The 14,571-nt window shown below is 55.7% G+C and overlaps 1 protein-coding gene across 11 annotated transcripts in view; it reads left to right on the top strand.

Moving 5' to 3' along the window:
* Nucleotides 1–14,571, top strand: part of ACSF3 (acyl-CoA synthetase family member 3) — a 65,415-nt gene that overhangs the window by 41,205 nt on the left and 9,639 nt on the right. Inside the window, exons 8-10 of one of the 11 annotated variants that reach the window (XR_012837587.1) lie at nt 4,791–5,094; nt 5,849–8,472; nt 8,503–8,869. The exons of 8 other annotated variants lie outside the window; for them this stretch is intronic. Coding sequence is in view for 1 of the 3 variants with exons in the window: in XM_075765612.1 (XP_075621727.1) it covers nt 4,791–4,806 (16 nt within the window). In the remaining 2 variants the exon portion in view is untranslated. Of the gene's footprint in view, nt 1–4,790; nt 8,473–8,502; nt 8,870–14,571 lie in introns of those variants that run through there. 2 more of the 11 variants (XR_012837586.1, XM_075765612.1) reach the window with 2 other exon arrangements.

The raw sequence follows: 14,571 nt of genomic DNA, 5'->3' as shown, positions 1-14,571 counted from the left end.
GGTTTGATTAATATGTCGTTAAGAAAGTAAGAGTTATTTAACTTGTTTGATGCACATTCAAAATGATGACTCCTATCTTCTAAGTTTCTTTCTTTAAGCTGCATTTACAAAAACAACCTTGTAGCTGTTTTTCACATTGCTAAGTCCTGGTTTATCACTGAATGTTTGCTAGATCCTTTTACGCAGGTCACAACCCTCCCCAGACTCCCATTAACAATAATTCCTGTGGCCCAAAAGACTTCCCAGTGTTAGAAGAAAAGGAGAATGGGGTGGGGCCTGCTACCTCTTTATTTCTTCTGGATGTTCTGCAGTGAAAAAGGGACCTCCAGGAAAAAAAGGAGAAAAAAAAAAGGAAAAAAAAGGGAAAAAAGGGGGGGGGGGGGGGAGGAAAAAAAAAAGAAAAAAAAAGGAAAAAAAAAGGGGGGGAACAAAAGTTAATCTGGAGTAAGACATCATCAGGAGAAATGAGAAGCACCCATCAGTTCTGGCAGGCTTTCAGACACTGCCAAGCTTGGGCAGTCGGCAGCATGCCGTGCATCTGCCTGTGCTTGCTGAGCACGCCATTCTCTCAGCTCAAGCCTTTCCACTGGGATCTACAAACCTGGGCACCGAGGACAAGCCTCGGCATAGCCGGGAGCATCCTCCTCAGCGCCGCAGTTCCCAGGTTGCTCCAGAGGCGGGTCCTGCCCTTGCAGCAGCCGTAAATCCCCAGTCAAGGGAAGAAGCCCAGAGACTCTCAGGCTGGTTTCAGGGACATCCTCGTGTCCGTCTGTTCTCTTCCGACTGAGCTCTCCGCTCCATCGCTGGGTAGCTCTGCTGGCACCACCTGCAGACCCTTGCCATTCCCAGCCCTGGCTCTTTGGACATTTCCACCCCACCACTTCTGATGGAAAAAGCAAAGCCTCCTACAGTTTTGTACTGCAGAGAAATCTGGTGTTTGGAGGAAACGCCTTGAGCGGGTCATCCTTGGCCAGACACGACCCATTCCTCCTCTCGGGCTGGTCTCTGAGGAGACGGGGCAGGAGAAGTAGCAAGTGGTGCACACCCCATCCCTCCGGCACAGGCTTTTTCCCTGGCACTTGCCTGTCCCCAGAGACAAGCAGGTGTTTCCCTGCCGGGGGAATTGCTTACATCCGTGGGTGTAGCACTGACACCTGAAACAGAAAATACTTTAGCCTGATCAAGGCAGATTATAAATAGAAATGCATCTAATTAGCATCCTAATCTGCAGGTTTTCTGTTTGTTTGCAGTGTCTTTCCTAGTCACAAATCCAGTTAATGCAAATTCTGTTTTTAAAGAAACGATTCCTTAATTATAATGCGTTGCAGATGATGTGACTTACCGGTTTGGTAAGCCCACCGGATGAGGCATGGGCTCCCTCCAAGGCTGGGCTGAAGGACCTGCTTTTGGAGTCTGTCGTAGCTTAAGCTCGTGAGTCGGGCAGGACGGCAGCGCTCACCTGCTTCCTTTGCTAGCGGCTTAGAACTTGGACCCACGTTCCCACAAATGAAAGGACACCCCAAAAAATGCCAAGCATGCCCCAAACGCAGCTCCATGCGCTGCTTTGGGAAGGATACACCACTGGATCTTCACAGGACAGGAACAGAGGCTGCAGCCTCTCCGGTGAAGCCAGACCGTGCTTCTGGGCTCACGTTTCCACCCAGCTCTCATCTAAGAGGTGTTTCTAGAAGTAAAAACGTGAAGATGGCATGGCACATCAGCCGTGCGTAAGGATTCCGTTATAATCTCAAAATACGCACACACACTTTTCTAGCACTGGAGAGAGAATTCACTTTTTCCTGCTTCCTGCCCCAGTATTTATTCTTTCTCCTTGAGGAGACAATATTGCCAGATTTGCCCGATCGCTGGAAGGTCTTTGTGTCATCAGGACACAGTGAAATGAAACCCTGTGTTTCCTTGACTGCTTGCAAGACTGATGTTTTCAGCAGTTCAGAGAGTGACTTGGGGTTTTTGTAGCTGTAAATGAGAGCAGCTTTTGGCACAGAATTTGTTTACTCTCTACAAAGCTCTGCTCTAGCTGTATCGAACAACTTGGGTGCCAACTCTTTACTTGTTTGAGAACCTCAGAGGCGTGGAGCAATTGCACCCCAGCTGAAAGCTGGTGGGAAGAGCAAGCACCGGCATCTCCAAAATCCAGGCTGGTCCCTCTCGGTCTCTATTTGCTTTTACCTTTGAAGCTGTGCTACGGCAGCGCGGCTCTTGCAGCCTGAAGGGAGAAGGGGCTCGTTCAGGCTCCGACTGCTGGGACTGACTCTTCCCTTCCCATCCCAGGGATTAATGCAAGGAGTCCCATCCGCAGCTCCAGCGGGGTTGTGTTGTCGAGACGTCGAGCTGAGCTCTGCAAACCTGTCAGAAGATCTAGCGGGAGAATTGCAAGGCGGCAAGTGGGGTAAGAGGGGAAGTGCAGGACTGAGCTCAGGAGGTGGTAAAGAAATGGGCTGAACAATCGTCTTTCTCGTGGTACTTGGCAGAGCCCCTTGGATCATTGGCAAGGCGTTCTTTCAAGTGGCTACTTCCTGCTGTATAAATAGCCTGTCTCCTCCGGGGCAAAATTAAAAACCCTGTAGGGAAAGGTTGGTACCAAATCAGCTGGGTGAGATCCCTGGGCAGTTGTGCAGAGGACAGGACCATGGTCCCATCGCAGGCGCTGTCAAAGGATGTATTGTCTTGAGTACGGCTGGAACAGGGCCCCAGGGATTTTCGCTGGATCCGCACTCACAGTTTGGGCGCAAAACCAGTGTTTGGTGTGTCTTTACCGTCACTGATTGCCCTGCGACCACGGGGCTTTGGAAGGCCTCTTCAGCAGGAAGGATAAACGCTGCAGAGATCTGTCTGAGGGGGTGGATTTACCGTTCTCCGGTGGAGAGCATCAGGGTAGGAAAGGTCACGACGAAGACTGAACGTTGAAGTGATTGCCCAAACAGCATTCAGCCTTGGAGAGGCCAGACTGGCAACTCGCTGCTCCAAATGGGAGTCGGTGATCTATGTCCAGGCTGATTGTGCTTTGCTCTTGGGTTCCTTGCCAAGCCTGCTGCTGCCTGGCCTCATCCTGTTCGAGCTGCCATGCCGAGCTCTCAGGATGGAGGTTTTGCTCTGGCCACAGTCGGGCAGGAGTTAACCTGCTGGTTTGCTCACTCAGAGCTGTTGTAGGAGCTTCACCTTGAAGAGGCTGGGGGGAGCTGGAGCTGCTCGGCAGGGATGCTCGAGCAGTTGCACTGCGGGTTTTGCATCTGCCGCACGCACTTGTTGCGTCCTGGTGGGCTGCTTTGCACGACGTCTCGGACCAGGAGCTTCCCCTAAAGCAGCAGGTGGGTGGGAAAGGCTGCTTCGCTGGCCGTGGGGACGCCTGTTCCTGTGGGTGGTGATGGGGGTTACCTTCAGTCCTGACACCTGCCCGTCGCCAGAGCTGCCCAGCTCAAGAGGAAATTTGTTGAAACTAGACCTTCCTTCCACCTTTGCCCACCTATCATTTTTCTGCCTTATTTTGTGTCCTCAGCTTTCCCTTCCTCCTCGTTTGCCGGGTTTCCCCTTGCTTGAGGCACTCTGCTGGTGCCTGCGCAATCTGTTTAGCTTGCTGAACAGTTTCCAGCATTTGATTTACATAACCCAGCACAGCCGTAAGTGGAACACGGAGCAGGGTCTGGGAATCGCACAAATTGATTACAGCTCTTAGGACGAGCCAGGGAACCAGCGGCCCCATTTCCTTCCGTCCTCAGCACAGGAAAGCGAGGGATCACTTGTAACAGGCGGGATCCGAGACCAGGCGCCGTGAAGCGCTGAGGCTTTTGTTGGGTATTTTGTTGGGTCGGTAATAGTGCCTGAAGAAGGGCTGAGCGTCTCTGGCTTTGAGAGGCTCTGGCACGCACTGTGTGCGCTGGGACAGAGAGCAGCCGAGGATGCGATCGCTCCAGGCTCTTTACTTTCAACAAGAGTCATCCCTCTGGATTTCGCTCCAGACAATTGAGAACATATTTACTTACGACTAATGGTATTATGCTCTAAGCAAAAGTATAGGCTTCTGTATATTTAAGCAAACAATTTAAGGCAGATATCTTTCCCCGTATCCCACTGCTGCCTCTCTTAGTCAACAACCTCCCGTCGTTATCTCTGCGTTATTTAATAATTCGTCTCGCCAGAGACTGGGACAGGTCATGGCACGGAAAAGAAGAGGTAGTGCTCTCTTTAGGTAAGGTGTAATTGATCCCTCAGCTGTTCTGCAGAGGGCAGAAGCCAAAGCAGAGGGGTTTAGTCTAATGTTTTTCTTGTTACAATTATTATTTTTAGCCGTGCACGTGTGGTTACCATGCTCTTCAAAGTTTTGCCAGCTGAGTGGCAGCCGCCACACCTTGGAGCATTTACTTATTTATTAGTGTTTGAGTTTTCTTTTTCATCTTGTTGTCTGCAGGGATTTCTATAAATATTTAAATGCTAATGTGAAAAAAAACGAAAACCAAAAAAACAAACGTTTTTCATTTTTACTTACCCATTTTCTTTTCTGGCTTGTCCTCTGGGCAAACCCATCTGCAGTAATTCTGGCTGTAAGCAGCGGGGGAGCTCCCTCCGCCCAGCCTACTTGTGTCACATCAGTCACCCATGAGTTCCTGCTAATGACGAGTGAACCTACAAAGTCTTGGCTGCCTGGCTTGCGGAAACGTTCAAAAGTTCGGCTGGTTTATCTGCTGTTTCCCATTAGAGGAGCATGGCGGCCTTGGAGCAGGGTGTGCAGCGTCCCCGGGCTGGGGAGGCTTCATCTGCTGCTTGGCCTTCAGGTCTGCGATGTGCTGAAGGGATGGAGAGGCTCCTGGTCACGCTGAGCTACGTGTGCAGAGCGTACCCAGAACTGAGGAACAGCACCTCTGCCGAGGGCGGGCAGGAGCCGGGATGCTGCCAGACGCCGTCGAGGTCTGATTTTCTGTTAATCCCTTTGGTGCTGTCCTCTCCTGGCTGAAAGCTGGTGCCCAGGACTTTGTCTGCTGGCTTATGTCATGTAAGGGGTCTGACGCCAACCCAAGCCAAGGCTGGAGCAGGGACCGTATGCAGCAATCCCCAGGGCCCTGAAACGACATTATGGAGGTGGGCCTTTGTATTTGCTAGCCAAAACCTGCTGGCCATTCGGGCGTGCTGGGAAGCCCGTCTCGCAGGGGTGGGAGAGGGTTTGGGGTTCGGAGGGCATGCGACGGATGGTGCTTTCCAAGCTCCCCTAATGCGTCTGCAGCTGAAGCTGAGGCTGCTAGCTCTGTTCATCTGTGAGTTTGAGAGAGCTGCCAACACCACTGCCAGCCGTAAACCGGCCCTTCGCGTTCACCTGGAATCCTGTGTGTCTGTGGAGGAACGTGCAATGGTGCCGAGGATGGGGTGAGCTCCGCAGTTCACAAAGAGGGAGCCACCAGGTGCGGGTGTGTGGGTATGTTCTGCGCCCATCTCCTGGCCATCCCAGTCAGTGTGGGCGTGAGGAGCAGGCGTCAGAAATGCTCCCGCTGGGGGATCCCTCAGCCTTGACTTTGTGTGCAGAACCCAAAGCTCCAGACTTTGGTACACGACCAAGAGCCAACCTCTTACGGTCACCACAACTTCACTGGTGCAGTCCCATGGCTGGGATTACAGCCTATTTTCTTGCAAACTGGACTGAAAAGAACCTATATCTTCCCTGTCCTGTAGTTTCCTGTGTTTTTTTCTCTTTGGAACATCAGTTCTTTCCAACCAGAGTGACCAGAAGATGCACCCTTGGGGCGAATCCTGTGTGAAGGCAGGGTGCAGCAGGACAAAGTGACACAAGGGGATAATCCGCCCCTGCCTAAATACTGCCTTGCCTTCTCTCCTGTGCTAGGCAGAGCACTCCGATTGAGCAAGGTGTCCCAGGAGAAAAGTCCTCTCGAGAGCGGGGGCAGGTCTGCGCGGTGGCATGAGCCCATCACAGCGGTGGGGGCTGTAGGGCAGAGCACGGAGCGGGGATTTGCACCGAACAGGCTTCAGGATGGCGAAGGAAATACTACGATGTGCGAGCAAACCGCGAGGGCAGACGCGGGTGCAGCAGCATCCTGGCTTCTCACCCTGCTGCCTGAGAGGTACGATAAACTCAAGGAACCCTTAAAAACTACAGCTGTGAGAGACGGGTATCACCGATTTATCAGCCGAGACAAGGGGTAGCTGCACTCCTCATCTGTCCAGCAGCAAGTCCCCGACTGCCCCTGTCCCCTCGCTGGAAGTAGAGTGGAGGAGAGCGCGGCCCGGGATTACTGGGTTGAAATCAGACCTGTCTTTATCTGCAGCTTTCTCCTCCCAGGTACTGGAGATGCTGCCAGCGTTCCCCGCACCGCTCCATCTCCCGCTCCACCGGCACCGCCATAGCGTGGGGAGGAGTGCCTTATTAGCACAGCTCTTTGTGAGATGCCCTTGAGTGATTTTTTTTTTTTTTTCCCCAGGTGTAAATGCCAGGGGAGGCTGTACCAGTGCTTCACATTCTTTCATCTCGGCAGGGTTTTGCCCTTTCTCCCAGCGTGGCTCTGACAGCAGGCTCAGCGCTGCTGCCTGTGGAATACAAACAAACTTCCCCATTGCAGAGCATGACAGGAATTCATTCCAGGCTGGGTTGTTGGGTTGGGTTTTTTTCCTGCTCTTCTTTTTTTCTCATGCTGGATGCTCCAGCGGTCTCTGGAGAAGTTTTGAGAGTGGGGAATCAGTTGCTTAACCCCCTCTCTCCTGGGGCCAGGCAGCTCGCAGCAGACCCGACAGCTCTCGCAGATGGGGAGGATTGCAGAGCAGCTTGAAGCTGCAATGCAATTCCCATCCCCTGACCGAGTCAGGGGAGAGGAACCGACACGTTGAGATGTCTGCATCCCTCCATCTCTTAGTACCAGCCATGAGGGCAGTTGGAGGGTCTGTTCCCCGCTTGCTGAGCACACCGCGCCTGCCATTAGTGCTAATGGGAGTTAGGCACGCGCACGGAGAGGCGAGGATGCCCCTGAGCTACAAATCTACTTGGCAATTTTATTATGTAAATAAATGGTGCTTGCACATACACCTGCTGCTGCTGCTGCTCGTGGTGATGTTCATGGCAAGATACGTAAACAAACAGCGATTCCGTTCTAATAGATTTATTTCCTTTCTCGTGAGCCATTAAATTACCTCCAGATTTCACGCAGGTAGAAATCTGTAACAGCGTCAAAATCTTGCTCTGCCTCAGTGGACGGTGGTCCGCAAAGCGTGACAGCCACCTATTACTCTCAGATATTGTTTCGGGGGAGGCACGGGAGCAGCCAGTATTATCCTCGATGTGTCGGTGTCTTCAGATGTCCTCACCTCCTGCCAGGGCTCCTGCCGCCGGCGGCAGTTTGCGGTGAAGGCAACAGCAACCTCCCCGTGCTGGGCTGAGCTCGGTGGCTGCACAGCCCGTGTCTGGAGAACAGGAGTCCTCATCCAGACCCCTCGGAGCAGCTCCTCCCTCTGACCAGAGGGCGAAGGGCTCTTCCCTTCCAGGGGGTTGAAGCAGAGCTTGCTCTGGACCTTGAGGATGCTCTGGGCTGGGGTTTGCTAGGAACTCCATCATTCCCCTGCAGAGTATCGGCACCGGGGCTCGCCAGGCTCTCTGACACCGCGCACCGGTCGACGGGACCTGCAAGGAGAGCAGCTGGCTCCTCTCCGAGCTGACCTGCCCGTTCAGAACCGCAGGAACACGTCTCTGGGCTGCAGCTGCTGAGCCGCTCCTCCTCTCTTCCACCCCCTGGCTCCACCGCGGGGTTTTGGCAGCAAGACGGGTAGCAGATAGGTAGGGCTGCTGCCAGCGAGAGCGTTGAGGCGCTGTGCCGGGGCTGCCGGTGCCAGGATAGGTGTTGCTTCGAGAAGCACGGTGCCGGCACTTCTCCCGGCCGAGAGCGGGTGCCGGTGGCTCTGCTGAGCAGGGCTGGGTCGCTGGCGAAGGGCTCTTGCACTGCACCCAGGCAGCACCCGAGCAAACAGGAGCCCTGGAAGTTTCCTCATGAATAATTGGTGCATTATTAATATGCATGTGTTTTTTGAAGAAGTTTCAAACTCTTCCCCTCAGGAGCCTTTGATGCTTTATTAATGATTGCGGTGCACAGCAAACCCTCAGTACACGGCCACGGGAGCGGTGCCTTGGAGCAGCCCCATGCCCCCGCAGAAGCAGCCTATTTATTTTTTTTGGTCATTGTCTTTTCGTGAGCCCAGGGAAGCGACCAGGTAGACTTGAGTAGCCCCGAAGAGCCGCTCCGGTGCTGTGACGGGCTGCGGAGGCAGCAGCAAGCCGGTCTTTGGGAGCTCGGCAGGTCTCACCGCCGTGGTCTGCGCAAGATGGAAAAGGTGTGCAAAAGGAGAGAGTCAAGATTGCAACTTTACGCCCCGGATCAGGATTAACAGGAACTTTCTCGAGTCCCCTTGTAACTCAAAAGAGGATCCAAGAACCTGTGGAAAGGACAGGATCAAGGGTTGGCTCCGGTTAACTTTGAGGCTGCCGGAGGAGCCCAGGGTTTTGCTGCGGCGTTTCCCTGCTGAAGCGGCCGGGGACATGAGGCAGCAGCGGGGGAGCGGGAATGGAGGGAAGGCAGCTTGATTTCGGAGAACACATGTGCTGAAGTGTGGGAGTGATGGGGGTGACGGGGAGAGGTGACGAGCCTGCGGCAGCCCGGGCAGGTGACCTGTGCGAGCTGGGACACACACCGCTGCACAACCGGCCTCCGCAAAGGGACCAAAATCTGGCGTTTCAGAAGTGCTAATTCCTGTTAATTAGCTACAATTTGTGTTCGTAACCTCTGTTCTTAGCCAAGATGGCTGACAGCAGTGACAAACATTATTCATTTCCATGCAATAAATCAAGCTAAAGTTGCTTCTGTTATTTAGCCTATCATTTAGCATTTCATTAAATAGATGTGTACACATACATCATTGTTGCCGAGGCTGCGTCAATCCCCTTCAGGAGCAAGGCTGTCTCCAATCAATCCCACCAGCGCGGCACGCCGCGGAGAGGCTCCGGATTACCACGTGCCAGGTTAGCTTCTTGCTGAGCATCCATCAGGCTTTGGGAACTCATCGGCCGGTTGTACGCCCGCTGTTCAACCGGAGAGTTACTAACAGCAATGCTGCTCTTGCTTCTAAAAAGGGAGATGTGGCTTGGAGAGACGAAGTCTCTCTGGATGGAGGAGATCGGATTCCTGAGCTGGGGGCTGACCTGCAACCGTCTGCAAGGTCCCTCTCGAAGGAAGGATGCTTCTGCCGGGCTGGTGCTGGGTTTTCCACCAGCTCCGGCATGGAAAGAGCAGCAGCCGAGGGGCTGAGCGTGCCGAGCTTGGGCTCAGAGCTGCTCGGCGTCACCGTCGGTGAATCGCTTAATTTTTACACCTCTGATGGAAGGGAGATAACGACGGTTCGTGGGAGCGTTGCTGCCGTGTGTAATAGCAGAGAGGTTGTAAGGGTGAAGCGTGGGTGGCAGTGCCCCAGACGACAGCACGTGGTGGAGGGCGAGGAGCGGCACTGTGGTCCCCTCTGTTTGCCGCTGGCCCCTGCTGAGCCGGAGAACATGTTCAGAAGTAAAGGCGAAGGTGTGGCATTAAAATGAGCCTGGAGCTTCAAAAAGTAGCAAAATGCCGGCGCTCCAGTAAGTATTTCTGGGCACACGCAGCTCGTAGCGCTGAGGAGCCTGTTCACCAGCGCGGAACAGCAGCTACTGCTGCCGTGCGGCCACAGCAGCGCCGGGCTCTCCTCTCTGTGCCGATGAGCTGGGGGTGCTGAGCAGGGCAGAGGTGCTGGAGCTCTCCCAATCCATCCGTGAGGGCCAGCCTGGAGCGGGAGCTCCCCTTCCTTGCGCAGGACCCCAGGGTGCTGCACCCGGACCTGGGCACCCCGGGGTTCAGCCCGGACCCTGCTTTGCTGCAGCATCTTCTTAACCTCGCGCTGTGCTCGGGGCTTTCTGCTTGGGCTGCCCGGTCCAAGGGGCTGATGGGAGCAGCTCCGATTTGCCCGTGCGGCACCACGCGTTCGGTGCCCTCCCTTTCCCAGCGCTCCATAAATAAATTCCCCTAGTCCATCCTAGCACACTGTATCAATCTTGTTTAATAGACTGGAAAGCTTATTGCATGGCGGCAGGTCGCAAGGAGTGTCGAGGTGATGGATTGCGCCTTCCCGGAGTCGAGCGTCGTTGATGTATAATGAAATATTTATGATTTATTCCAGCTAATAAACTGGAGTGAAGTGTGTGATGTATGTGAGCAGATGGGGGATCTATCGATGCAGTTTTCATTGCGTGGGGGGAGGGAAACGGAGACGTATCGCAGAGCCTCCCGTCCCTCTGCCCATCAAGGTGGGCACCTGGCCGCGGAGAGGACAGATTATCTAATTCCTATAGACGCCCTTTAGCACTCGCCTTCTAATTGTTTGTCCACCCCACGTCTCCTCTCACGGCTTTTCTCAAGCACAGGAACCTCTGGCAGTGGGATGAAACCGTTTCCTTGGGCTTGGGGCTGGGAGCTGCGCGGGGAGTTTGTGCCGAGAGGGATGGGAGAAACCATTCGTCTGCCTGGCCGCGGGCAGAGCGGCCGCAGGAGTGTCACCGTCACGTCACGCTCTGCAGCTTCCTGCTCCCACTGCGTCTGCGTTACCTACAGAAAAATAACTTCCGTGGATTTAGGAGACCAGTGAGACGCTGAATTGCCCTGGAAAGAGCAGGGAAAGTTGAAACCCATGACAAGAAGTGCTCGTCCAGAGGCGTGATGGGCACGTGGAGCTCGCTCTGCAGGATGCTCCCGACGCCCGGAGCTCGGTGTTCATTTCTGTGGTCTGCTGCTGGGCTTTGTCTAACAGCCTGGCGTGGAGCAAATCTGCAGGCAGGAACCTGATCCTGCTCGGCATCTCCGGAAAAGCCGTGCCCAAAGGCGGGAGGACGTGGCTGCCAGCTGTGGTCCCACAGCTGCCTTTGGGTGGGCAGGGTGGGCGTCACCGCTGGGTGGGCAGGGTGGCCGTCACTAGCCTCGGCTGGCCCCCGCGTGCCCCCATTCAGCTGTACGTGCTGGTGAAAGCTGGCCCGGGGGCTGAGAGTGGCTCCTGCAAAGCCTTGTTCAGGCAAAGGGGGTGCGAGCCCCCAGATTTTTGCTCTGCTCTCCCAACCGGTGAGAGTATCAGAATCAGGGCTCAGGCTCTTCACTGCCTGCCCAGACTGCTGGATCAATCCTGCCTGGAAAATAAACCATCATCTTAATCACCGACGTGTGTCTCTGAAGAGGGTGAGCTCTGCCTCAGCCTGGGATGGACCAGGAGCATCACCAACCATTTGAGGGAAGCGGGAGGCAGGCAAGAGTTAATCCCAGGGTAGAGCAGAGATGGATGCACAACCTCCTGCCCACTGCTCTGCGGTGTGAGCAGCGCTTCGCACCCCACCGCTGTCCTGCCAGCTGTTCCCGGTTCTGCCTAATTGGCCTCCGGATCGGGTGCTTTGAGATCCTCGGCTGAAAGGCACCGGGGAAGGGCAAAGACTGATGATTGCCTCCCTGCAAGCGTCCCGGGGGTCTGCCAGCTGGGAGCCTGCAGGTCCCCCCCCCCGGCCACGCTGGTTTGGTGAGAGCGGCAATTCCCCCGGTACAGGCAGCGCAGAGGAAGGCAGCAGGGCGAGCGCCTCGCTCTGTCTCTTCTCTTCGCAACTCTGGAAATGAGGGATCGTCTGCCAGGAGAGCAGCTGACAGCAGGGGATTCCTCCTGGAGTTTGGAGGGGGGGAAAAAAAAAACCCCAAAAAAACCTTAAAGGCTCCCAAAAGAGCCCGGCGGGAGCGGAGCATCGGCAGCGTCGCAGCAGGGCTGGGAGCTCGCTGCAGCCAGCAGCACGGAGCTGGGGGCAGCCGTGCCGGCAGGGCAGGGGGAGCCCGGGCTCCGGTTTGGGTGGGGAGCAGCACCCCCGTCTCCCTGAGAGACCCCCTGACAGCCCGTCGGCAGCCGCCCATCAGTGGGAGCGGGGCCGGCTGGGGGTTGGTTGTCTGCTCGGCGCGGCTGGTTTCTCACGGTGCTGATTTCCACAACAGCAGGGCTGGTCCTGAGCCGGGCTGGGGGCCACGGTCGCGGGCCAGGGTCCGTGCTGCGGCACGCCAGCGTGACCCATCGCGAGACGCTTTCTCAGGGACCGTCCAGGATGGGCTGTCAACAGAGACCCTCCGGGGCACTCGGTGGGGTCTGAGGAAGGTCTGCGGGCCATGCCCGGCCATCCCGCCCTGTCCACGGGCAGCACGGGGGCACCGTCCCCAGGTGGGCAGCCACACGCATCTCTTCTGTGTCCCTGCAGGTCAGCGTCTCCTCGAATAGTGGATGCGAGAAGTCCCTGCTCTCCAGCCCGGCTCTCTGAGGAGCGCTGGGCTCTGCACGAAGCATTTTGAAAGCCAAGACTTAATTTGCAAAATCTGGAATGATTCATTAACAGCGAAAGGTCTAATTAATATTAGAAAGTTCTCAAACCACACTCTGCTGCTGGCAGGGAAGAGCCCACCAGCATCCCCCGCGCCGCTCCAGCCCCGGGGACCCGGCTGGCCTCCCTGGGCTCCTCACCTTCACGGTTTTCCACAGGCAGTTCCGAAACCTGGAAAAGCCACTCCAGCAGCCAGGAAACTGTTGAACGAGGAGCTCCGGCCTGCTGGGTCAGCAAGCACTTTCCCCCAGGAGCAAATCACTTAGTCAGTACCATGGGGCAGGCGAAGGCAGCGTGCCAAGGCCAGCTTTGCCTGAGAGCACCGTTTACCCGGGGCGAGGGCTGTGCCCCACGCAGGGGGATGTTTTGCAGCGTCTGATCAAGACTCTGGCGCTCCCCGTGAGAGCATTAGCTGCCACCGTGGCAGGAGGGTAAAAATAATCCACTTTTTTTTCTTCTCAACGAAACAGATTCCCTTTCAAAGGGATGTTTTGCTGTTTCCCGGTATTTTCTGCTGAGGCACTTGGTCTGCAAAAGCACCGTGTAAGTGTGAGCAGGAGCGGCACGGGTGTTCGCAGACCCTTGTGAGGTGCTTTTGACCCTGGGGGGAACAGAGTCATCAGCATCCCAGCTCTCCCGTCTTTCACGGGCCACATCCTCAAGCCAGGCCAGGTCAGCTATCTGAGCAGGGCTGAGGTTTTCTTAAGGCTGGACTCGAGTCCAGGGCGCTGCCATCCCTATCCTGCCGCTTTTCCCCGTTGCTGATGTGCACGAGTGCTGCCGTGCCAGACATTACCAGTGCCAGATCTGCCCAGCTTCAGTCCTGCCCAGCGACGCAGCCGGGGAGGTCCTGAGCGAGTCTTTCATATTGCAGCTGCAAACAGCAAAACCCGCTCCTTCTGATGCTGCCGGGCCAGGCTCTGTGCGCGGGGTCGGTAAACCGCCTGGCTTTGGTTTGCAAACCTTGCAGCGCGTGCTGGGGTGCCTGTCGGTCCTGCCTCCCATCTGCCGGGGCGGCACGGCGAGCCGCTTGGGGAAACGCCTGGCACGTCCCTTCTGGGGAGCACGAAACACAAAGGAATAGGTGTATAAATAACGCGGGGATGGTGAAAAACCTCCCAGAAGCCAGAAAAGGCCGTGCGACAATTTGCAAGTCAGCGTTGCTCTCATGTCATCCCGGCGTGCCAGTTCCCGGCTCGCAGAGCCGCAGCTGAAGCTCGCACGTCACAGCGCAGCCAACGCTGTCGTTGCCGCAAAGCTGGCGCCACGTGTTACCAAAAAATCTTTCATCTCACCGTCCTTTCAGGTACCCGGGTGACATCAGTCCCCGGTGAGCAGGGATGTTGTGTCAGCACCGGCTGTGGCTAGGGTGGGCTTCTCCTGGGGCGCAGCACCCCTTTGCAGGGCTGAGCTCTTTGCTTTCCTCGTGATTTACCTGAAAAGTCTCATTTTTTTCCTGCACGCTTGTGCTATCTCAGAGCTTCTTCCAGCTGCTCAGCACCTCATTTCACCAGCCCAAGTGTTCTCTTGGTCAATAGTAGGTTCAAATGTTTGCTCATCGCACCTTTGATGTCAAAACGTTGCGGTGTTTGCCAGGAACAAGCTGACCCGTGGCTGAGGGTGTTGGCACAGGAGCTCCGGGCAGGGTTTGCTCCGGGCAGGGTTTGCTCCGGTGGTTTCTGCTCTTTGTTCAGCGTGTCCTGGGAAAGCGGCTCGGGCACGCTGTTAGCGGCTGGGAGAGCTCTGACGAAGGAGGGGCGCAAACTAAAGGCCGTAGCGGCAGAATCACAAGGGCCCTTTCATCTTTGCAACAAGTGTTTTGCAACTCGAAGAACCTCATTGCAGAAATCTCTGGGGTTTGAGTTTGGGAATAAGGTCTCCCTTGCAGCTTCTCTGCTTTTTGGGGTTCATCTGGGCCCGGCGAGCACCTGCAGCCCAGCGGCCGTCGCCAGGCAAGTGTCTGTAGACAACCCTTCCCTCTAAATCGGTCTGACCCCAAAGCCTCATTTTTAAAGCAAAGGTAGCCCGGAAAAGGTCTTTTCTGCATTTCGCTCAGTGCCCGGTGGTTCGTGGCACGGTTGACGCCAGCCCGTGGCCTCGGCACGGCGTGGTACCCGCTGAGCCTGCCGGCCGATGGAGATGTCCCCAGCTTGCTC

The sequence above is a fragment of the Balearica regulorum genome, chromosome 13 (assembly GCF_011004875.1).
Source record: "Balearica regulorum gibbericeps isolate bBalReg1 chromosome 13, bBalReg1.pri, whole genome shotgun sequence".
In the NCBI taxonomy this organism is placed as follows: Eukaryota; Metazoa; Chordata; class Aves; order Gruiformes; family Gruidae; genus Balearica; species Balearica regulorum.
The sequence above is the reverse complement of the archived record's forward strand: the minus strand, read 5'-3'. Positions and strand labels throughout refer to the sequence as shown.